The 26596-nt window shown below is 36.2% G+C and overlaps 1 protein-coding gene across 6 annotated transcripts in view; it reads right to left on the bottom strand.

The window, feature by feature from the left end:
* Positions 1-2395: 2395 nt before the first annotated feature.
* The window catches only part of SRFBP1 (serum response factor binding protein 1), a 35009-nt gene continuing 10808 nt past the window's right edge, over positions 2396-26596 (bottom strand). For all 6 annotated transcript variants that reach the window (XM_085530419.1, XM_085530420.1, XM_085530423.1 and 3 more), the window contains 7 exons: positions 26240-26328; positions 25202-25274; positions 15638-15709; positions 5502-5583; positions 4464-5187; positions 4010-4047; positions 2396-3133 (listed from right to left, as the gene is read on the bottom strand). In XM_085530419.1, coding sequence (XP_085386545.1) covers positions 2946-3133; positions 4010-4047; positions 4464-5187; positions 5502-5583; positions 15638-15709; positions 25202-25274; positions 26240-26328 — 1266 coding nt within the window. In that variant the 3' untranslated portion in view covers positions 2396-2945. The remainder of the gene's footprint in view (positions 3134-4009; positions 4048-4463; positions 5188-5501; positions 5584-15637; positions 15710-25201; positions 25275-26239; positions 26329-26596) is intronic.

The raw sequence follows: 26596 nt of genomic DNA on the forward strand, positions 1-26596 counted from the left end.
TAGACTGATGTAATATTATGAATTAGGAAACATCTCTGTTCCCTTCACTGAGGGTATAATGCAGAATATGGTTAAAAACATTGTAATGTTCTTTCTATTGTTCTTGACTTCGGGCAATGACGTAATATGGAGTTCATAAAGCAAATGCAGCATTATTTAAGACAGAAACGTGGCGTTGTTACTAGAATACAGCAAAATGATTACAGTTAAGAGCTAAAAGCTTCAAAGCAGAAATTCCTTCAAGTGAATTCTTTGTGTAGAGTGCAGAACTTGCTGTGGATCTGACTCCATGTGAAAATGCAGTCAGTCCAATTGCTGTTTGTTTGAAGTGAGAACACTGTGCGCCTAAAAGCACTCTATGAGTGACTGACTGCACATACACAGAGTGAGAACACCTCTCCTACAATGGAGGTAATGGAGTGGAAAGCATGATTCTCCAGAATTCAGTCACATAGTGAATTATCTTCCCACCTCCTTAGAAAAACCAACTGGTAATACTTCGCGAGAGGTCACTGCCTAAATGATGTTACAAACCAGGTTAACATCATATACATATTGCAAATCTTGCCATCATGAAGAAAAAAAATGCCTTGAGCTTTTATCAACAAGCTCCAGGCGTGTTCATCGGGTTTATCGGTTCACAAAAATCCTCCAGCTGCATGTAAAAAACATCAAGTCTCAGCCATCAGCACTGGCTTGTACAGTGCTCAGCACACTGAGGCTGTGATCCAGGTGAGTCACCAAGCACCAGCTACAAGTGCTAACGGCCTATTAAGATCTGAAGCAATGCCAACAACGTAATCTCCCTCCTCTCATTCATGTTCAGCTTATCTTTTGTTTCTTTCTTTATTTTGTTTAGATAGGAGCTCAGAAGTTCAGTTCTGTTTCTGAAGAAGAAAAAGAGATGTTTTGATAAACTAGATTTTCATCAGGAAAAATTCTATGGGCACAAATTATAGCTGCAAGAATGTAGTAAGAAACTTGCTCAAATGCCAAGACAAACTAATGCTCTTAGATCTCTCAGCACATGCAAAAAAGCACTTTAGAACATATGCTCCTTAAAGACATTTTGTTTCAAACTGTTTGCACTCTTTAACTTTTCAGCCTTCAAAGTGAGTCAACCCTTAAAATACGACACTCATCTACTCAAAGAAAGATAATCCGTCCATGAAAATACTGCATTAGAACTGATGACAGCAAACAAAAGAAATTCTTCTGGCCCTTCACTGGAACCAGAGAAGTCACATGTCAAACATTTGTTTGGGAATAGCATTAGACTAGGATTATTTGTTCATTTATTTAATTTAGGTACTAAGGATCAGCACTTGCATCTGGAAAACCAGAGGACTTTGCATGCGGGGAGCATGTCTACAGCAGGGAGTGAGACACAGTGGTGGTCAAACTATGTTAAAAAATACCCTTTCCATTTTCCTTAACTAAGATTTTAAGCTAACTTTCCCTCTGACCACTTCTCTAGCCTGTCCATGTCAGCTTGAATGGCAGCACAACCATCTGCCTTTTAAGCCACTCCTCCCAGTTCTGTATATGCACTCAGTCCAGTGATCCAGTTCATTAATGAAGATGTTAAATACTATTGAGCCCAGTACTGAACCACTAGTTACCTCTTCAGTTATGTTGGCTTTCTGCTATTTAAAACCTTTGGAGCTCAGCAGGTCAGCCAGTTCCTGATTCACCTTACTGTCAATTTACGTAGTCCATATTAATGCAAGATGCTATGGGAAAGAGCAACAAAAACCTTATTAAAGTTGAGACAAACAACATCCACTGTTCTTCCCAACATCCCATCCCCTATCCTAAGTGACATTCAAAGAGCTAATAAAAATTCTGTTATGAGTACTTACTAAACCTAACAGGTTGTGGCTTAACACACAGAAAAAGAGATTGCTTTTCCACAGAGTTCGACATAAAGGACAGACTTCTTCAGGAGATGAGAGGCTGCACAACTTGACGTGGATTTCACAGCAAATAAATCTGCAGAAGAGATATCTACTGAGGATTATTAAACACAGTAAACTACCACATCACAATAATTCCCTGAGCTATAACACCAGGAGAGTGGTGAATCTTAGAATGATGTACTGCTGTCTGCTCCCATAATCCCTATACATAAAGCATCCTTCCTTTTGACTTGTTTCAATTAAGTTGCAGAAAAAGTTCCTGAAGAAAAATACCAAAATAACTAAAGAATTTTGTCCGACAATACCTTTTTGTATGCATTCTATTTGCTTAACTATCAACAATATCAAATAAGAAAGATGACTTCTAATTGTACAAGAGCAAGAAACAACAGACCACCCGGATCCAATCTCCAGGGCACGAGTATTAAAGATGCATCTTCAGTAGCAATATGTCCAAAGAAGAGCAGAGATCACAATTTAACAGGCCAGTATTTTATTGCTTACCAGAATTTTGACAACATGTGCATCACTAATTGGCTTTCATTGCTACCTGACTCATCACAGATCTGTAAAGTCTGTTCAAGTTTAAGAGATTTCTTTTCCTTGCTGTAGATGTTATTTGATAACACAGACCTAGAACTACCACTTCCGTAGCAGTATTCTTACCTACTACCTTAGATCCAACACCTCAAGCAATCCAAAGTACATTTGTACAAAAATAAAACTCCAGAGAATCTGTACCGCTCCTACTTGGCACAGATGATGTGCTTAAAACCCATTCAGTCATGTTAGGGCATATCCCCTAAACAGTGGCATTATGAAATTGGAATTATCAAAACACCCAAACATGGCTTAATGGCCATAAATTCTTGAGAGACGTAAAATGTTATCTCGGTGAAGATTTCCACATTGTTTTCTGTCCTTATAATGAAAAATTGTTCAAACTCCTGTTTTCACCACATACAAATGTATCGTAAGATGCAGATTTGCAAAAAACCTATTTTAAAATCTGAGTTTATATACAGTCTAGTCATCAAATTTAATCTTTTTGCCCTGGAATGCTGTAATTTGTGACATTTGTTCCCGACGTCTCCTGCTTGCTTCCCATGAAGGATGAAGAGGCTGCTCCAAAGGTGGATTCTTACTGTCACGTTTAAGAATGGAAGTTTTGGCAAATGACTGTTTCTTGAGCTGTGGTTCCTTTTTAAGAAGAGCTGTGTGAGAAGCACAACATGGAACTTTAAGTACATAGGAACCTTCATAAAAATACACTAAAACAACCTTAAATTTGTGGACATTTTCAGTAATTTATTAATTAGCCATGGGGTATGTATCCGTTTGAATGTTCACAGTGGGATCTTCTCATCTTGCAGCCCCATCAATTGTCACTTGGTAAGCTATAGAATAGTCTATAATTTACTATGACAGATCATGCTGAAACTCTGTGCAGACAAATATTCACCATAGCCTTAACTTCTTTCTTCACTGTAAGTCAGTCAGGGACTACGCAACACAATTCAATAGGACTGAAAAGACCCCCCTGATTTAACAAACTGCTGTGTGGAATCAGATATGATATACTACAACAGCTAGTACAGTGATGACTGTGTTGAAAAAGAGTGTTTGTGGAACTGAGAATTTGCTCAATTAAATAGTCTCGTCATGCTTTTTCTATCTGTGGTAATCTCCATGGAAATAAATATGAGACATTACTTTCAGAGCAATGTACATACAAAAAAATATGGAGAAATGAAATATAGTACTCACAAGACATACTGTATGTTAGATACTGTAATCTGTTCACCCTTACCTGTGTACAGGTAACATTAGCTGCTCAAGGTAAATACAGACAGAAAAGCATTTTCCTGTATGTATCTGTCTTTATCCATTAATATGCAAAAATAGGAAATAGCAAGCAAAATCCATGGACCAAAGTGAAACCAGAAAACCTGATAATTTTAACAGGTTGTTGAAACAAACAAACAAAAAATGAGCCCAATATTAAAAAATGAGCAATATTAAATAGCAGAGGTAAGAAAATCTCAAGTTATCTTTGTTCCCGATCCTGTACCAGGTAAAGCAATACATACCTGCTGGTCTGTTTGTGAGAGGTTGGTCTCTTGCATTTCTAAAAATGAAAATATAATTTGGCATTAGTCAAGAAATTTTTAAGACATACACAAGTGAAGAACTGCCTTCACTAAAACACTTGAGCAATGACTTTTCAAAAATGTATATGTAAAAATCACATATAGTTTTTACTATTTGTTAATAAAGGAATAAAAAAAAAGAAGTACTTCAGACTGACTTAATTTGGATACAGTACTGGGAATCCTATGCTAAAGTATCTCCATAATAATGTGAAAAATCTCAAGTAGTATCAAGAAAACACAAGGAAACCGCAGAGCAGTTTACATGAAGGCATCCTGAGCTGCAATTGACTGAAATTCTCCTTGTTTGGTAACTGCTAATAAAAACTGTAACAATTGTTATTACTGGATAGCAGGGAGAGACTGGAGAACAAAGCAGGAGGAAAGGGTTTACCTTTTGTTTTGGGATTTCTGATTGGAGCTAGACAAAGAAGTGCAGAACACCGATTCCAGCTTCCTTGCTTTTCCATGTGGCTTTCCTTCTGTGATCAAATTTTGCACTGTCCCAGATGCTGTTCTCTTTTCTTCCTTCAATACATTTTTCTGAGGTGCACTCTCTTCTTTTACTGAAGAAGGATCATTAACTGCTGCTGTTTTCTTCTTTCTTTTTACTTTGCCAATGAAGAAATCATCATCGCTATCGCTATCAGAATTTGATGTCTGGTTATAAAACCTCTCTTCAGTACTATCATCAAAGTACTCCTTTTCACTATGTTCTTCCAGGTCACTATCATCCCTATTTATTTGCTTCACTGCAGTTAATTTATTCATGCTCACATTTTCTTTTCTGTTTTTACAGTCAAGGTTCTCTCCTGTCTGAGTGACTGCTTGCATTTCTATCGAATGAGATGAAAACTCTATTGGGATTCTCTCATTTTCCATCATTTCCTGTTCAGGTTCACTCTCATTAAGTTTATCAGTTCCTCCTACAGTTTCCATTTTCACACTCATTTTTGTTCTGTCTTCAAGTCTTTCCTGCTTTTGAACTGGTTTAAGAACTTGCTCATTCGAATTGCTGTTAGGATTTTGTGCTGGTTTAGGCTGAGCTTCGGACTTCTTTCCTGAAGGATTGGCTTTGGCTGGGTTCTGCCTTGCATCCTTAAAAGCTTTTACAGCAGCTACAAGAGGGGCAGAAGAAAAGCCATTTGTTACTGCTACACTTGAATTAAGCACACAAGCTATTCTAATGAAACAAAACATTTTTCTAAGTTAAATTTATTGCGCTGAGTAAACATGTTTTGAATGTCATTATCAACCTTTCACTGAAGAGGTAGGGCAAATAATGTCTGGCAAATAACGTCTGGATGTTGTGTTGAGGAATATGATTTAGCTGGGAAGTATTGGTGATGGTTGGACTGGATGATCTTATAGGTCTTTTCCAACCTTGATAATTCTGTGATTCTGTGAAACAAGTTAATATACTGTTTCATACCTTTAAGTTCAGCAATTTTGGTTTTCAAAAGGGGGTGTGTTGCAAGTCTTGCAATAGCTCGCTCATTTGCAGTGGACTTTGGCTATAAAAAACAAAATACATAAAATAAGCAGAATAATACTTACAGGATAGGTCTGTATCAGTCATACTACTATGCATATTACTGTGATTCTGGACTACTACACAAACAAGAAGAAAAGGTTATAAACTTGTAATATTTGAATATTTCTTAGCTTTCCTATATTACAATAATTCTGGGGAAAAATCTGATTGCACAAAAATTGTCAGAAACAGAACAGACATAATTCTGCGATTTATCATGTAATGAAGAAGCATAATACAATTTTTACTCTAAAAGAACCAGTCACATATCTTATATTCTGTTTCTGGAATACATATTCTGGAAGCTGCTGGTGAGTGCCTGGTTGCTGGCTGGGCTCAAATCATCACACATACAAACACTGCCATGCTCATCAGCCACACGTCTGAAGTATTATAGAATACTTATAGAATATTAAGAAGAATATCCAATTTGATATATGAGTGTTCATCATAGAATCTTAACAGTTTGTAAGCACTTTTTTCTTCTATCAGTTATGCCACTTAGTATGTGCATAATTAGATTATGATATTATCTAATGATACATTAGATACAGCTATGTATCACGGAGTAGAGATACTACAGTATCATTACATCACTAATCTCTAGAGTAGGAGAGTCATTTTTGGTGCTTTGGGTCTGAAGAAAACTGAGCAGATCCTGAAAGTTGGAATCTTACATCTTCCTGCTAAGTTACTTAATATAACAAAGGCAATACAGCTACAGCAGGTCTACTCCTTCCAAATATGGAAGCATTTAATTGGTCTGCAAAACATAAAGCTCGTTTCTGAACCAATTCTAAGCAAATCTAACTTGCTGCTGTTCTATAGCTTAAAAAATACACTCTTCTTTTGTCTGTTCAGATTTAAATTCGAAGCGCAGAGCATCTCCCACCAGATTCCTGGGACAGCCAGCTCACATTTCTGGAGATCAAAGAGTATTTTCTTTGGAGATTTTTGTCTCGATGGAAAATGTATTTCTGAACTTAATTAATACACTTTTTCCCCTCACTACTTCCTGTGGGTTTTGAAAGAATATACCATGAAGTTCAGAAAGCGGCAGCAGCTTCTGTGCAACATCTGGTGTCCTTTAATTCAAATATTTATAGAAAGGGTTTAAGCATATACATGCCAATGCATATGGAATAACCGCATTTTTTCCTTATAGCAAAATACTTCACAAATGCTACTCACACAGCGAGACAGCAGCCAACAAACATATAATGTGACAGTCGCATTCTTAAAAAAATTCCCATTTTTTCTATTTTTCTGGCACATCCAATGGTCAATTTATTTTTCCTCGACTATTTTCCAGCATATAAAGCCTTGACAGAGAAAAAAACTCAAAGTACCTACGGATTCTATAGCAAGAACATCCCCACTCCTCACCTCCCCTCACTATGTTTGCTTTTGTAAACACTTGCTTTCACTGGTTCCACTTAATTTCTTCCAGGCAACACTTCCCATAGGAATGCTGTGCCTCATTCAATTTGCAACTTATGCACAACAAAATTAACAAAGCAACTGAGCACTGAATAGTGATATGTTCCAGTGGTAGGCTGTATGCTACTTACACAAGAATCTGAATTCCTCAGATTTGACCTTGGTAAGCAATGCGTTATTTATATATATATCTCTAAATATATATCTAAATATATATATCTAAATATATATATATATTTATATATCTAAATGCCTGCCATCACCGCCATGCTAAACTCTACAGGGATACGTAGCAGAATTAATTGCACTGATCTTTGCGTTTTTCAAACCTTAAAATTAAAAAAAAAAAAGAAGCCTTGTATAAAGGAGGTGTTTCTCATCCTGAAAGGTAGATGAGGCACAAACCTCAAACAGCAACTTGCCAGTTACAACATAATGAAGTAAGACGTGTGTAACTCACACCAACAAACACACAGGGGGACCCTGTACAGGGGAGGCAAACTCTGTAAAATGTGGCAATGATTAAGGAAAGAATGGACATTAGAAGAGCGTTAAAATAAAAACCAGATTTACATTACGAGTTTTGAAACGTGTTGGATAGAGGTCAGGAAAAGTAAGGAATGACTCTGAGGGCTGGCAGGGTAAAATGAAGCAGCTGGATGGGAACGTCAGGCTGAATTTGTGTAGGTGGCACCTGCTGCATTAAATAAATAAAATAACTTAATTATTAAAATAATGATTTTATAACTAATTATTAAAATAGTTATAATTATTATTATTATATGATTATAATTATTTATATAATAAATTATTAAAATCTAATAACTAATTATTAAAATAACAGTATAAAATAACTGGAAGTGCAGCCTAAAGCATAACAGCAGCCTGATCTCGGGAAAAAGAATAAAAGGAGAAGATAATGCTAAACAGGTTAAGCATAAAAAAAATCCAAATTTCTGGGCCAAAATAAGATGTAATTGAAATACCCTTTGTAGCAAGGGAAGGCATGAAACATATCTTCACCAGGCAAGGCAAGGCGGGAGTTCAAAAGAGAGCAACCCCCCTAAATAGAGAAATAGCAGGGAACAATCACATGCTGTGCACAGGAAAGAAACATCAGCATCAAATACTGTGCTGGAAAAAGATAACCAGAAATTGTCAAATTGTCAGATTTTATTCAGTTTTTACTATGTTTCTACTCACTCCAATCTTCCAAGTAACATCAAAATGATGGTACAGCTCTTCTGAAGTAGAAACACAAGCTGAACAAGAAGACAGGGGGGAAATACTTATGGCAATTAATTGTATATGAATCTCACAAAATCATACAAGTTTCAAAGCTGTGGGTTTTCTTTGTTTTGGTTTGGTTTTTCAAGATTGGACTCTATACAGATTAGCTGATGAAAATCAATCTTAATGAGATCAAGATCTCCTAACTAGCGTTGAGCTGTTGAAATTCTATTTCTGAATAGAAGTTATTATTAGAAGCTATTATTTTCCCCCTAACATACTTGTTCAGATTTACCTATATCCAATTTAAGTTGTCTTTTCCTTCCTGCTCAAAGGAGTACAGAGCATAAAGTTGTCTCTATTGTCATTGCATGGAGAAAAACATGAGTAAGAAGCACAAACAAAAGTAGATTGCCAGTTCTTTGCCTGCTTTGGAAGGATGGTTGGACTCGATGATCTTTGGAGGTCCCTTCCAACCCCTACAGTTCTGTGATTCTGTGATTACAGGAACTACAGTCTAAGCATTGAACAAAGTCTGAAGGCCCTTTAGGAAGCCCAATACAACACTTTGCATGTGTTTCAAGATCAAATTTATGTGGAGTTCAGAAGAGTCAACAGCATTCCTCTGGATTAAGCTGTCACAACTAATTTAGCTAACCGTACAACTGTGGGGTAAATGCCTGTTTTTTTCACACTGGGTCAAAAAGAAATAGTATTTAATCTCTATTATATATATATATATAAATATAATATAATATAATTATAAATAAACTATAAAAATAAACTATAATATAATAGTATTTAATCTGCTGTAAAGTACGGCAGAGCTTGGAATAAACCCCAGACCTGCCCAAGTACAAATCATGTGTTTAATCTACAACTAATTCTTTCCTTCATCTCTATAAGAATTCACTCCTGTGATTGCTTCAATAAAGAGAAGTCAGAACAAGAAATCCAGAATAAAACAGGCCTGGACTCCAGTTATCTTCTATCACTTAGTGAACAGGTGTAGACTCTAGCTATAGGCTGAAACGACAAGGTTGATAGCTCTGATATATCTCTTACAAGGCTAAGAGAGTACATGCATTCAGATCTTACTCTATTCATAGTCAAATATCAGATACATGGGGAAGCCCTGATGATACCTGAGAATTTCAGCAGATGATGAATGCAAAACAAATGCAAATCCTGAATGGTCTTTTCTTTCTAGCAGACATTTCACCACATGGCATGAAGAATCATCACTTTCATGCTTGGAGGCTCAACTGTCTTTAAGGTCATTACATTATTGTGACTAAAGTACTTCCCGGCTGTGTAATCACTCAACCCTTTCAATCAGCATTTAATTATTTCTGTTCCAAAACAAAGAAAAACTAGGCCAACAGCCCTCAAAGGTAATGCTGTTATACTTTCAGTGAGCTACTAGATACATCACATTCCCCATACATACTCATAATTTACATAACATTAAGCACATTTTAACACCGTAACTTCTATAAGCAAAAGGAGTAATGGAAGACTCCAGCTCATGTATGTTGTACCTTACATCCTTTCACTTCCCTTCTGCTCCAACTCCATGGTGTTTCTTAAAACAGGACTGAATGGCATTGAATTTTTCTGTCAACAGAAGCACTTTCCTCACTGAGAGCAACACTGATTTGAATTTATGCTACTCAGATGAGAACTGGCACAAACACTAATGGAACTATACACTCCTAAAACCACCTCCATCAATACTGACTGAAATTGATCAAGGGGTCCCAATATCTAGAGAATTAGCAGTCTAATGGCAAGACGGCTTCCTGGTTTGGTTGAGCCCATCCTCTTCTCTACCCCTTTGTGAAGGTGAACTTTAAAAATGTATTAATTTCCCTATGAATCCATAAAGAATGCAATTCAGAGATTGCCTTTAGTAATCAAATTAATTAAGGGTAAGTGAAATTTCTCACCATTACCAGCTGTAGACTTGTGGTTTCCATATTCTGATTTATCATTTTCTGCTATCATAATTCTAGCTAGAATTTGTAGGACACTACTAGCACCAAACTCTCACTACTTTCCCTTTTCCTGTCACACTTTTTTGCAGTTAATACCAATCGTATCTGTGATGATATTGGGTGTAAGGTATTCCATGATCACCCATTATATTCTTAGGCTTCAGGGACTGGTATGGAAGCATTCATGATGCATACTCTCTCTCTGTAGTTCAGTACTGGAGATGCTAACCAATTGGTATTGCAGGCAGCCTGATTTGCCTTCATTATTCCCTGCATTGAGCTGTTCCCTCCTCAGCCTTCAAGAGAGATTCTGACAAACTCAATAACCCTTGCTGATCACAAGACTGCGAATCAGATGTTCTATGTATGTTGTCTTTCTCCTGCTTTTTTATTCTTTTATTTTTTTAATTACTTTATGGAGACTTTCTGTGTCGGCAGCCTGGTTCAATTTTGATTAGTATGCTAGCTCATCTTTCTCACCCTGGCTCCTCTCATGTCTTAACGTCCCTCAGTTCCTCTGGCACCTTAATCTCTCCTTTCTATACCGCTGTCCCATGCATGCTTTGAGGCTCTGGATCACTGCCTGCTTCTCGGGCATTCCATGCATGTCTGGAAAGTATTTCTGAAAATTATATCATGGAAATTCTGACATCAGTAATTTGACATTCTTTTATTCAGTATCAAACCCACCACGCTTCGAGAACCTCTTGTTACAATACTTTCTTTCTTTCATTTTCCTCAAGGAAAACATAAAAAACAAGACTAGCTCAAACATTTCCCTCTGCTGCTCCCATTACAGCTCATGCCCCATTAAAAATGTATGCATAGAACTTAAATATTCATTTAAAATAAGAACAGAAGTTCAGGGTTGCACGTGCTTTTACATATACTGCGTCATATTCTGGCAATGAAAGAATACAGCTGCATGTATACAAAGCTGCATGCATTGAATCATCGCTATTCTAGGAATATCTGGGCTGAAAAACTCTGCTTCCCCACCCATGTTTCGGTCCATTTACGCTCTTGTAAGTGTGATCACTGTGACTAAGATACCTGGATGTTAAATGCCAAACACTGGTTAGAAAAACATGAACTGACTGCTGTTGACAGCAATATGCCCATCCACATTCTGTTCTGACAAGCCAAATGGTTGAAATGAACTAATACCAATCAAAAGCAATCGCTTTTGAGACTTAAGTCTTTCTTATATTGTTAGAAAGACCACAGACATTCCTGTTTAAAGTTAACATCTGGCGTTTGACATGGAAAAAATCTCAGGAAACGGTGGTTTCATACATTCAGCGCAACTTCCATTCAATCAGAATCATAATGCTGGAGACATAAGGAATTCAGCGCTGCAACATTGATTCCCAGCATCACTCCATTTCTACTAAGCAGCGTAAATCAATGCAACACATTGCCAAAGAACAAATGATGCTGGCAGATGCAGCTATTATATAAAGAAATCAGGAACAGTTACGCAAATCACTGTATTTCACTGAAATTCATGGAAATTTCAGTTCCATACTGAAATAAGAAAGGACCTGCAATATAATGCCTAAGGTGGAGAACAACTACACAGCATAAACACTGCTGAGGAATGGAACCATCTTCATATGCATGAGGCAATGTGTATTCATGCTACAGCAAAAATGGGTAACAATGATTTCGGGTTGACCATATCTTTACTTAAAAGCAATAAAAAAAAAGGAGAAAAGTATTATCAGATGATCACTAAGTCTTCCTAAACAGATTAAATCATCATTAATTTACTCCTATTATAATTACACATTGATTGTCTACACACAATTTCTAATTTCAAGAGTGCTTAACAACCAGAATTAAGGGTTTTTTTTGTTTTTTTTTTAAAGGAAAATGTTCATGGTTCCCTCAAGAACAGCAGCTGCTTTCCTACAAGGTTGCCAAAATCAAACCACAAAACAGCTAAGTGCAAGGAATTAATGATAAGTGTATTACGGAAAGCCGATGAACCATCACATCAGTATTACACAAAAGACTGATTCATACAGTAGTCCTTTCTCTACGCTTTATGGATTGCAAGCAAAATATTTTCATAAGCAAAGAATGTTAAAAATCCACCTATGTAATTATCTAGTTATGCTGCTATTAAAGGCACTAGCAGCAGCAACAGAAGTTTTATATCAATAAATGAATCTATCCTAACCAGACTGTTTTTGTAGCTAGAAGAATATTTTGGGGAGGGGGGGATAGATAGAAAAAATCCCCCAGAGTCCAAATGAAAGACAGCAACTATTCTGTGCTTGATCCAAAGCCTTTGAAGTTAACAGAAAGCCTTCAATTAAAAGGCACAGGACTATGCATCAGGCCCTTTCCATGATTTAATGCATTTCCTCAGATTAAATCCACATAGAACAGTGACATTTTAAAATATATTTCCCATTAGAAAGTACATTTAAAAAAAAATGAATAAATTAAAACCAAGATAAAAAATGTACATTTATTAACATTAACTCAAATAGAATCCTTTCTGTTTTTCAATGACAGAAAATACAGATGTGACTGTCCCTCCTTGGATGCAGCTATTTAGTTGAAATTCTACCTGATTTAGAATTGCCACCTTCCCTTCTTTCCATGTCACAAAGCTGAAAAGCACTAGAACCATCTTTAAATTTTCCTGCTAAGGAAATGTATGCTTTTAAATGTAAGGGTATTTTTTAGTTTAAACGTTATTGTTGTGCAGCCATACCCTACTCATGTCTTGTGATCCAAGATTACCATTTACTGATAGAATCTGAGGAACCTCTTGCTCCAAGTAAGCACTCAGAGACTATGCTACCGTAAATTTAATATATCAATTAAGGATATTCATTTACAGCATTACGATCGCTAAGTTAATAACTCTAATATAATAATATCATTTCATAAAATGCTTTCAACAGACTGCATTTTCATGGTAAAATCTACAAAGAATACAGCACAGAACTGCATACAGAACCTGTACAAAAGCTCAGTGAAAACCTGGAGAATAAAGGTTCCATTTTCAACAGCTGTGACTAAGCACCAACAATAAAGTCCAACCGCAGTCACATAGCAACATTTAATACAGTCATTACAGCAGAGTTTACCATCTGTTAATAGCAATACTGCCAGCTGAAACAGTATGACATAAAGAGTTTCAGCAGAGGTGCACGAAGGACAGCTCTGCCACTGCTTCTTCTCTTATATTAATGTGGCAAGCACTATTTTATAAATGAAACCCAGAAAAAATGTCTTCTTAAATAGAAAAGTATGCCTAACTTATTCTGAAAAAAATAAAAATAAAAAAAAAAAGGGGGAAAAATAGTAATAGAAAATAAAATCTCAGTGGGCAGAAGGAATTAAACAAATATCTTGACTACACATCCACTACGCAAAACTAATATTCAGCATTCCACAGTGAATTAAAAGCAGATTGCCTTTTATCAGTGAAAACAAACCTATTTGGAAAATGAAAACAGCCACAGGATGTTTTGCTTCAAATATTTCAAAACTCAAGTTAATGAAAAGGTAAACAGTATGGTCGACTTCTTATGTGATCTACAGAATACTGCCGGAGATAGACTTTTTTTCCCCCCAAAATATTATTAATAACTAACTGTGGGAAAAGATAAAATAATGAATGCATTGATATATTAACTTTTATTAAAGCACACAAAGATAGTCCTTTTAGCAGTGGGAATGTACGGCCAGCCAGTGGTTTCAGAGGCTCAGCTACCACTTGTTAATAGAAATACAACAGCAGGGTGACACTGTTAGTTTAAAACAGCACCAGAACTCATCCAAAAACTTGGTTTTTGTTTGTTTGTTTGTTTTTAATGAGACTCTTTCATTATAGTAAGTGAGATTAAGTCTTTCGTACCACTGTAAAACCCTACTAGCAGCAGACAGTGACACAAATAAGAACTTCAAGAAACAAAACAGGTCCCTCAAGACAGCTATGTTATAAGTTTTCAATGATTATGGCAAAATAAAAGCCAATTTTAATTAAATTTGGAAAATATACAGTCAGCCATGACTATGAAAACAAGAATCGTATTATCTAGGAGAACATATCCATAGCTAGGAAAATTCCACAGCCTTCTCCTATCCTTTGCCATCCCTTGCTTATATTTGAAGAAATCCTATGAAAAGAAATGGATAGATGAAATAAACTGGTAAATTATCAATACTCCCTTCTATGTTCTTGGCAAGTGAAGCAGAATTATCCTCTTAGACAACGCAATTCCGAACATATAAACCCATAAACTCCTTCAAAACAATTGAATCAAGTATCTCATTTTGGGGCTTCTATGCTTTTTGAGAATGCAATCAGAACAAGGCTGATGCATTGAACATAAAATAGATAGCAGAAAGGTGTCCACCAATATCTGCCTCTGATGTCATGGGACAACAGAATAAAACAGGAGGTATTACCTTCAGAACATCTGTCATATGTTAATAAGATCCAAATTGTAATTGCCCTAGTATACTAACTTCATTTTGCTTCAGTGACATCCTGCTGCATTCTATGCTGATAAATGAGCTGCACCATACATGGACATGCTTTGATAAAGTGTAATTACATTTTAAACTAGTGGTATCATATATGTGAGGAAATGATCTACATTAAAACTCTGACTGTGTATGATGTACTTTTCATACCTCAGACTCTCCACAGTCCTCAGCTAACCCATCCAAAGGAATCCAGGAGGATTTGGAGGAAAACCTACCATTTGTTTTACTGATATTTTTGATTCAGAGTTGCTTCATTAGATCATTTCTGCAGCAAACTGCTTAACAGGCTGCTTTTTTCCTGCTCTTTCCAATGTTTTCATTTCATGCCTTACAGTTATCACTAGTTAGTTAATATTTAGTCAGTGGACATCAGGAGAAACACTGTGTTGAAAAGGACTGCATTAACATTTCACCCTTATTTCAGGCTAATGTTTCTTTAGAATGGATAAGCTTCTCGCTGACTCTTAAATATTTAGAGCCTATTTTCAACTGCTGTTGAAAGCTTAGATTATTTACATTAACTAATCCATGTAAATGTACTAAAAACATGACCAACCTATTTATAAAGACTATGCCTCCTGGTAGGCAATTCCTGTTGCTAGATGTTAGCCCACCAGCCTTAATTAAAAGCCACTTGTGCTAAAACAGCTATACTACTTTTTGCAGACATGTCCTATTGGAGCGAAGTCTTTAGAAACAGAAGATTTATAGTTAAGGTCCAAAATAACATACATCACACACCATGCAAATGCAGATAATCCCACTCACATACATGCACAATATATCATTGTACGGGGCTCATGTCTTTTCTCACACTCATAGATACAGAGCAACAAAATCAGCAATTCTTACCTTTTTGCAGACACTTTCAAAATTAACTTCTTTCCTAAGTGCAAGTCTGGTAACTTGGTCTGGCTTTATTTCCTGTGGGTGAAAGACATCTTTATTCTTTTCATGATCAGACTTCACTACTATATTCTAAGGCTTATCTTCCTTTTAAGTACTATAAGTACCTGGCATCGTCCACTGACTACTTAAAGGAAGAAGATCGGTTGTTATATATAGAAATTTCTATTGTTGTTTATGCAAATATTATGTTTTCTTATTGACATACACAAATACACAGCATGAAGGCCATGAAATTGAAGTTGAAAAGTAAAACAACAACCAAAGAAATTAACAAAGAGCCGCCCCCCCCCCAAACAACTCCACAGAAGTATATGCCCTAAGTCGAATCCATAGTAAACTGCAACACTTGAGGTCAATTAAGATATTTGTGTCAATATTTGTTATTGTCGGAAGAGCTTCCTCATGCCGAGATCTAAAAGTCTGCAAATTCACCTCCCATAGGTACCCAACCACTTGGCACACAGAACCCAGACTGGAAAAACACCGGTGAATGTAGGAAACAATCTCATGCTGGCAGATGGACAGACTGGATGACCTAATAGAATCTAGAGATGGAAAAGACCTATGATTCAGTTTTCCATGACTTTCAGAAGTGTTTTACAGATGGTGAAAGTAGGACGTGGTGGTTAAGTGACACGCTTATAGTCAGAGTCGGCTGGAAGTTATGAATGAAGACCTGGAACCCACAACTGCTTCATTGAATCTAGGTGTTTCTTTAAAATAAAAAAAGGATTTATATAATATTTTATATGATCTTCATTCTACCTCTGGATGTGACAGATAATGCAAGAAGGTGGCAATATGGTCGATTTTACTCTTCTGCTTTTGGGTTGGTTTGGTTTTTTTCTTTGTTTTCCAACAATGCAGTTATTTAACTAAACTGTCTTACATGGAAAAACAAGACCATACTGTATGGAAGTCAAGAACATATGGCATATCAGCACTGGTAATGGTTACTCAGGTTACTCTTTATCAAAGCGATAGTGAGAAGGATATATGCTTGAACCTAAAGCAATTGGAAATGTGATTTATAGAATAGCCAGGGAGGACAGAAAGAAAACTCCAGCCTTGTCATATGAGGCTTTAACACAGCTCAGAAATGCAACGTTATTCACAACACATGTGCTCTCAGCTATGCTGTCTAAGGCAATTTCAGATGACTCAGAAGAACAATTTGCCAGTGGTTCTGCCTGTGAAAACAATTTAGGAGTATCAGTCCTCACACCAATAAAAATTTTACCTATCATCCAGAGACAATTTTGTTTCCACCAGTGTTTTCCTTTTACCTTTATCAGTTCAATCATTTTCCACACCATGTGTTTCAATTTTTCTTAACCATGCAAGTGGTAAGCCTTTCCTTATGAAATCATGCAATATGTACCTTCTTTCCAGGACAATTTTGGTTTATTTTATTTTACATTTAAAGAATGTCTCTAAAATAATAAGTAATGGAGTCAGGACATATACAGATTGCTAATGCAACAGCGTGCCTAATATCACATATTTCTGATGAAACTTCAACTGCATTCTGTTACTCTTCACTGAATTCACATCTATTGAGACATTATCATCTTCCTTACCCTTGAATGAGTGTTTGAGGATACCTTCTCATCAACGAGTTTCATGTGTTTCTTTAGCCCTCAGCCTCATTTTGTTGCTTCCTGTATTTTTTCTAGGTCCTTTAGTATGGACAAAGAGGCAGAAAATAATCATTGCTGAATGATTTTTTTTGGTATGTTGTTTTGTTTTGTTCTCATTTTCTTCTTCCGATTTAGGAAAGGGGTAAAATGGGCCACAGTTTCTCTCTTGGCAATATCATACTGAAGAAGGGGACTCTCATTCTGGACAAAGAGCTCGTAGCCTTCCTGACTCCTGGAAATTTAAGCTTTCACTTGGCTTTAGTTTTTTTTCCTCAGCGGAATCCTGGCAATCCAGGTTACATGCATCTTTATCCATGACATTTAAATTACATAAAATCCTTCCAGAGAAGCATATGGAAATTTGCAACAGATCAGTAACTGTGACTTGGTGTTAGGTAAGCTCACAGCATGTTATTCACTGTCTGTTCCCAACCACAACTTTTGGAGTAAAGCTTTTGACAGCTGAAGACCCACTCTTAGGTATATTGAGCAGACTGGATAATCATTAAACTCTTTCTGTCCAAAACTGACCAAAAAAAAACCTAACAAAAGAGGTTGATTTCTATTAGGTGAATCAATACAGTAGCAATACCCTGGTACTACAAATTCTATTACTAGCAGCCATGAAAAATATACATGTCCTAATGTCCATGTGTTTCTCTTAAAAATACAGCAGTTTGAGATGATAATAAATAATAAAATGAATTTTTCTATCAGGAATTCAACCTAGAATTTCACTCTTTCCATTCTAAAAAGGCCTGCCATCATCTTCTATTGCAGCAGACTGCAAACAGACACTTTCCTCACTTCTTCATACACGTGGAAGAAAAAGCATTGTGCTGGAATTACCAAATACTGTTGAGGAGGTATGAGGTTTTAAGTCCAAAAGTGAGAATCCTATGAGGTCTTCTAACAGTCTGACTGAAAGTAGACTGACACACATGGTGTCTAGGATGGCACTGTCACTATCATACCTGCCACAGGCCCAAATCTGAATATTAAGAAAATTTAGAGAAAAAACAGAGATTCTCAATCATTTTCGTTTAGTATAAAGCAATACACTGTCAAAGTAAAGACTGAATGTTTGAGGCATGTGTGCACTCAAAGTTCGTACAGACAAGGAAAAGAAACCAGCACAATTGCAATGCATTCCTCTTTATCAACTAAGATGACAGTTCACATTACAGTGAGAGATATACAATAGGAATTTACAGTGAAGTAGCAATGCAAGGCATGTTGTGCAGACTCGTCCTTATTAAACTGCCTTAAGAATGTACCAATACTGACTGAATAAATGCTGATGTCAAGAAGGATGAAGCATTTTAATAAAATATTCCACCAAATTAAACTTCTGCTCAACTTACAGGCAACGTTGGTCTGGTAAATGCTCAAAGAAAGTGGATGCACAGATTCAGTTTTCCACAGAAAGCAAATTTTACTGTAAATACTAAAATCTTAAAGAACAGACAGCTACAAGAAAGCAAAACCACAACAGAAAGAGAATCTCATAGAAGAATGTTTTGATCAACCAGCAAAACCAACAAAGCCTTCCCACACAGTCTGACTGGGTGACCTGATGCTACATCATCACATACCGAACCCAAAGGTTTCATACAGTAAAAATGAATGCATTTTATCTCTAATTGCAGACAAATTAAACAAATTATAATTTAAATATGCTCCCCCGTGCCATTATGACTGAAGACTGTTATTACGTCCTACAGTAATTTCAGTTTTTTCACTTCTCAAACATCCAGATTTCAAAGAAAAGGGAAGAAAAGAAAAAGATATAAAAAGAAAAGGCTTTACAGTTACTAATTCTCCTGAAGCGCTTACTCAAAGAAACACCATTTTTTTTTCAATATGACTTTGCATTCTTTATCAATTGCCTTACATTTCTAAATTTTTACATTGAAAGTTATTTTGCCTTTCAAAGTAACAGAATGAAAGAAATCACCAGAGGAAATGATAACATGAAATAGAACCTCCCCAGAAGATCAGCAGCTACTGCAGTCTCTGTGTAGATTAATACATGGCAGTCAGTTTTGATGAGAATTAATTCTCACTAACCTGTTAAAAAATGCACTCCAAAACTACAGTTAATCACTGGGAATGTAAGCATGTATTTCAAGAGGAACTAGCCTAGCAATTGTTCTTTTTGTAATCTATATTGGTGTCAGGTTTTTGCTGGCACCAATTTTAAACATTACTAAATGTCTACAGTATTGCTGTCTCAGTTTAGATCCAAGTGAAATTCAATGTCAACCTGTGAGTTTTTATCTAGGTTTCATACTAAGATTCTTCCACGTTTTCTGCTTTTAGGGCTATCTAAAAAAATAATTCTATTAAAATTCTCATCGAACCAAACTCGTTATTACTGTAAATGGAATTTTGTCCAAATTAATATTTTCCTCTAAGTAAATATTCTGCTGTGCTAAATTCTGCTATTTTTTTACAAGCTCTCTTAAAAGCAAACTGTGAACCCAGGGGATTGATGCTTAGCTATACAGCTTAATAAGAAAAGAAAACTTACCAACTCCCCAAAACAAGAGTTAACACAGCTAGCTTGTTTAAGCTGTTGTAAAATACCCAAATTTATTTGGCAAGTATAAGCTGCTCTTTTCTGCCACGTTTATAAACTAATTTAATATTTCAAGAGGTATGCAAGTCAAATGCCAACAATTACATCAGTCTACAGAGATGAACACTGTGAACTCGGCATTTTATTTATTTAATTAGATTAAATGAATTGTTTAATTTTGGAGGTTCCCATATGATTCAGTAGCCACATTCAGGGAGCAAGTCACTCCTTTCACCATAGCACAAAAAAGGATCAGAAAGCCTGTAATCTTGTGACAGTTCAAAAAGTGGTAGGTATTATGAAAGTAACTACAATGAGAAGGATTCAAAAAAGCCATACAGAAAGGGAAAAAACAAGCTCACCACATTATTCAATACAGCAAACACGTTGTTGCCAAAATGATCATTATTTAAATATTTTTTTCCTTCAACATCTTTTGATTCTGAATGTCAGTGTTCACTTGGACTGGCACAAGCTGTAACTTCACTCTGTACTGGAAATTTGTTCCACACTGCTTTTTTTATTATTAAAATAGCAACCACATGCAATTTCAGGGTTAACATACTTCTAAACAGCCTTGTGTTGGCTGGAACTATCTTCAGTTTTGAATTACTATCCCTGGTATTCACGATTGTTGCCAACAGCACTTGTTGCCAGATGAACTGTTTTTGTAAAAACTGAAGAAAAACAGCAGTGCCTGCCAGAAGGGGACGCTACGTACAGCAAGCTGAAAGATGCCTTCCTTTCAGCTACACCTCTTTGCTCTGCCTGCCTGTAAGAGCAAAAAGCAGCCAGGAAAAGGATATGCTACCAAGTTCCTGCTGAAGACAGTGACAGACAGATGGATGCCACTCAGCTCTACCTGCTTTTAAATAGAAATGGAAATTATTAGTGAAGGTAGGAGAAACCAAAGAGGTGTGGATGGAGATGGAAGAGCACAAATACAGACAAGCACGTACACAGCCCTTTTTCATCTACTTCCAGAGGGCATGAAAAACATGAGTTCAGAGAACAGATGTAGTAATGCAAGGAAAGACTTCCCTTTTCCAATCCCTTCCTCTTGGAGCAATACTCCTTCAATCACTTATTAAAGTATGGAAGAAAGAAAATATGTTAACTTTGACCTTTCCTAGATATCCTGAAACCTGCACAAGGTAAACCTTCTTTTTTCATTTGCCTGACATGAGGAAAAAAAATAAAGAAAAAAAAAAACAAAACAGCACAACAGAATAAGCTAAGATAATCACATCACATATTCCCTCAATCCCAGAAATCAAGGAAGAAATTAATAATATTGCAAGCCAATAACTGCATTACACATTCTTATCAGGCCTGTTCACTTCATTGCAGCCTCTTTCATTAATGTGACAAATTTGGATAATTCTGCATATAGGTCATGGATGGAGGTGAAAAGAAGAGATCTGGCAACAAAACATTAAAATCAGGACTATTTTCAGTACCTACAGATTTTGGAATTGGCTGCTAGAAACTCCTGATCAAAACGTTAGCATACAGTGTACAAAAGAACTATCTGGCACAAGTACATAAAGAGAGCAGACCTCCAAGACCAGTTGTTCACCTTGTATCCTGGGGAATCCTATTCCAATGTTGTTGTATCTTACATAGATGCTGAATCATACCTCTGATCATCCTTCTCACTTTTCTTTATATTTCTTTTAGTTAAACTCTTTTTTTTCCTTCCTTCCCCCCACCCCCCACAAACACACATGATTGCAGCAGGAAAATTCACATAGTATATGGGAAAACAATGGATTCAAAAGGAACAGACTGTCTTCTGCCTGAAGACATGAAATAACAATGCATCAACTTCACACAGCTATGGTAACTCCAAAATCCACCTTCTCACTGATAATAGCCAATTCAGACCCCAATGAAAACAAAGCATTAATGCACTACCATGCAATTTTCACTCTCATGGAACCCAAAGAACAGCACTGCTATCTTTCCAACACCATGATAGCTACTCATACATGTCTGACTTCTACTTACTATGTCCAACTTTTCATTAGGAAAACAAGAATTCATTTTTTTCCCTTTCCTTTTAAACAGAGACTTTGGTGTAAGATGGCCAAAGACTAATTAGAAATGTAAGCCTAGATACTGATTCGGTGGACAATATTTACTGCATGTATTGATATCTTAGAACTCCCACTCATTTGCAGGGCATTAGTTTCATTTCCTAAATGCACAATTATTCTGCCTTATCCTATTCACCCACACACTCACTAAATCTTTTCCTTAACAGAAGTGCCAATGAGACTGTCCAGCACTAAAGTCATGTTTACATTAGTATTGCATTCCCAGAACAGACTTTATGCATATTCTTTGTAAGCAGGAGGCAACCAGGGGGGAAATTACACACAAAAGCAATCAATTAGAATAAAAAAAAAATCATAGCAGCTGCAGTCACCATTCTGAACTAATTAGTTTCTCTGTGACTATAAAGAGATTTACGGTTGGCCTCCTGTTTCCCTCTATAGAAATAAGAAATTTCCCTCTAGAGGAAATAAGAATAAACCTTCACTACATTATTTAAGAAGAATTTCTTTTACAGTTGTGAAGAGATGTAATTTTTCTGTCAAAATATCTTCAGAAGCAGAGTCCCAAAATGGACAGCTGATATTAGTGCCGGACTGAGTTTAGTATAGATCCACCACAATGATTAAACAGACTTACTGTCTCCTGGAGATACTCTTCTTAGCTGCTTTAGAAAAACATTACAATACAAAGACAGGGTGGTAGAAAGCAAAAGGTTGTCGATTGGAACTGCCATAGAAAAACTTACACCACAGCATGAGATGGACAAACTACAAACTAAGTTTATACAGTGATTACAGACATGCTCCTTTCTACCTCAAATTTAAGTGAATTACGAAAAAAAACCAACAACAACAAAATTAGTATATACTTGGAATATACATGTTTTCAAAATGGGCACAAGGACACGCTGACGCTGCTCCAGTTATTTTGAATAACAGTAACAAGAAGTGTTTTGGTTTGCTGTCACTGCTCAATTTGCAAATAAATCAAGGCATATGGGTTTCATTAACTTGTTTTTGGTACTACTGCAAAGGTTGCATTTTTATCAAAGCAAGCAATAAAAATACTTATGTAGGACTCAGAAAGGAGATGGAGTCTCATCTGCGAGCCATATTGCAAAAAAAAAAGTGAAAATAGCTTATTTTGCATCCTTACCAAAAAAATCCCAACTACAAAATAGTAAAATTCTTATGCAAGACTTGGTAGGAAAAAGCTTCATCTGCAAGCCATATTTTTAAGATAGTTGACAGAACTATTTAGAACCTACTTTAATATTTTCCTCAAGTTGTCCCAAATCCAACAAAATACTGTCTTTCTAATCTGTTTTCACTTTGTAACTAAGAACCTAACGTGTACAAGAAAAGGAACACGTGATAGCTGCTTCTATTTAAGTATTCTGTCAATGATGGAGGCTTAAAATGAAGTCAGCGTTACATTAACTATCTTTATATTTAAGAAGTACAATCTAAACATGTAGTTGATGTAAAAAAAATCATTCTTTCTGTTATTATAATGAAATACAAAAGTAGGAATGGCTGTCAGTTTTGTCAGGACCTACTGGACCAATACAAGGCTGAAAGTGACAGTTTCCTGTCTCACATCATTATCAGAGATGTGGTGCCACCAGAAGCCAGAGTCAAAACAGCAGTCTATGGAGCAGAAACATGAATTTGCCATTAAAAGTTCAAAATGCAGACCTCAGAAGGTAAACTGGATGTCCTTAATGATAGGAAAGGGGTGATTCCTGCAGCCTGGACAAGCTATCAACACAGACTACTGTGCCTTGATGCTGAATAAACTGAAGGTCCAAGCTTCCAGAATCAGGCTGGAGAAAAACAAGTTTCTCTTGCAACATGAAAACATGTATTTTTTTTAACTGGGGAGCCCAGAAATGGTCACAGTACTGTAAATGTGGCCTCACCAGGAGACAGTATAAGGGGAGAAGAACGTCCCATGTTCTGCTGGCCATACTCTTAAATGCACCCCAAGATATCACTGGCCTTAATTGAGCACAACTGTAGGAGCACAGGGAAAAATGCAGACTGAAAGAAAGCTTCTATCAACTTACAAAACTACTTGAAGGTTATGTGACCAATACAGTCTTGAGTGCTGGCAGACACTAGGATGTCTGTATGAGCCAGCCCTGGAAGGAAAAGCACCATGTGGACAACACTTATGTTGTTTGAATGCTTTACAGAGCAGCACAGTGATAGTGACCTATTTTGGATAACCTACTTTAGCAGGGAGGTTGGATTCAAGGATCTCCTGAGGTCCTTTCCAACCCTTGCAATTCTCTGATGAACATTTCCCCTTTACTGATCTGTGGGAGCTCTGTTGTTTTACAAATAATACGTTAAAAATCCATGAGATTCTGTCTGACGAATCTGGCAAAAAGCAGGTCATGGAAACAAATTAACGAAGCCTTTCCATTAGCCAGCTTATTTTGAAGACTACACTAATTGTTAGGTAAATAAATAAATAGGTAGAGGTCATACAACCACTGTAGTTATCAAGGGAAAGAAAACAAACAAAACAGCCATTTAACGTCAAAGTAGTTCTCTCATGCAATAGTGAATGCCTGTGCTGAAATGGGAGTCTACACCCATTTTAAAACACACAGCTGTAAGCATTACTTGCTAAAATCCAGATACAAGAAGTAGAGAACAGTACGAAGTCATTAAGCCTTTGAAGCATTTGCTCATACATCATAATGAAAAGGATATAAAAACTGTACCAATGGACAGCAGGAGAAAAGAAAAAGGAAAAAGCTGAATCACGTTCTGCCTCTCTATTGAAGATAAGTTTCAAAAACTAAAACAGAACTTCAAAGCTGAAAACAATATTCCAGTATTATGCCATTTAAAGCTATGAGAACTGACAAACCATAATCAGCTATACAAAACACTTCTTACCATCTTAATTGGAACAAAAAATTAATTCCTGCACTTAAACTGTCAAAGCACAAACTTCTAGCACCACTCAGCCCAGACGAATTCAAGTTTAGTTTGGCAAGTTTAAGACTCAAACTGTTTAACACCTTGACAGATGCAGCAAACAAAGATGGAAATATGGAAACACTCTTGATTTTCCAGATGTGTTGCAGTAACAGCCAAGCTGACTTTGAAAATATTTCAGGTAGGCCTCAGTAATGCAGTCCTAAAAAACAAAGTTTTTAGTGCTAAACTTAATTATACTTAATATGTAAATATGTAAATATGGCAATACCTTCATAGCATGGATTTCTTCTATTAATCTCTCAACTCGTTTTTGGTTCTTTAACTTCAATTCTTCTGAGCCCCTGTAAATGGAGTCTTTATTAAAAAAAAAACACCCGAGTTTTATTCACTTTCTTCTCCCAGCATGGTGATACTAAGCATCACACAATCATAAGAATAAGCACAATCACATCCCCTTGTTAAATTAACGTATTGTTGAAGAGTGGTTTTGTAGTATAGTGCTTTCCTCTTTTGAACAGAAGGAAAAAAAAACCCACACTGAAGATTTAGCAAAGTAATAAAAAAACAAGCATTACTTGATTAGAAGAGAATGACTACAATTCCTACCACCAGCACGTAGGAGATACTCCTGCTTCAAATACAACTACAGTCTAAGAGCTGCAACATTTAAATATAAATATTTAATTTTTTTATTTAAATATGGGCTCACTAGGCCCATACAATTTGTTCATAGAATATTACATCCAATTTACACTTCCAACACTGTAACAGACTTATCTTTTTTATCTCCAGTGAGATAACTCAAGTCATTCTGGGCCACTTACCTTCAAAAGTATAACCTTGACAACTTTGCTTTAATAATATTAACCCCAATTATTTAAAAAAAAAAAAGAAAAAAAGAAAAAGTATAATTTGTATAAATACACATACTAAATAATATTTTTGTTGTTATACAACTTTGCAGAGTACTGCAATGAGAAAATAATGGGCAACTTCTAATCAAGAGCAGAAGAGCCTAAAAGATAGAGTCTGATGGTTTTGGAAATGCTGTAAAAAGTCCTTTGTGGTGATGAACTTCCAAACACTAACTCCTTTTTAAATGTTAGCTCAATTCTACTTCATGAAACTACTCTTCTGTTAGTATTTTGAGCCTACCTAAGATAAAAATATGACTAATAGAATATATCAGTGTGCCTTAAGCTTTCTGTGTAATGTATTTTTATCCCTTGTCCCTGTTATTAGGAAGATAATCCAGTTACTATCTCATTTATTAAAATACTCAAGAGCACTGATGCTTAGAACTGACTTTTTCAACTTCAGTTTCCCGATGTGTCTGGTCAGTCTGCGAATGGTCAGGACTCTGGCTTTCTTCACATCTTTTCTCATCTTCACAACCTGTCAGAAGGAAGGGAAACAAGATGAAGCTCATATGTCTTGATGAATTTGCATGTAAAACACATTTGTTACATTAACTTACATTTAACTTAACACTTAAGATTAGATGGTAGGAGGAAATCCCTTTAGCCAGTGAGTGGTGAGTCTGCCAAACCTATGTTAGATAGCTGCACTTTGTAAGTCTCCAAGCACTGACAAATAAATGCTTGACATTTGCCATATTAGAGGGTAAACATTTTTATTTTATATTTTTTTTACATTTGATTTT

This window comes from Coturnix japonica, chromosome Z (genome assembly GCF_054131305.1).
Source record: "Coturnix japonica strain WE chromosome Z, WE-NBRP24, whole genome shotgun sequence".
Classification (NCBI taxonomy): Eukaryota; Metazoa; Chordata; class Aves; order Galliformes; family Phasianidae; genus Coturnix; species Coturnix japonica.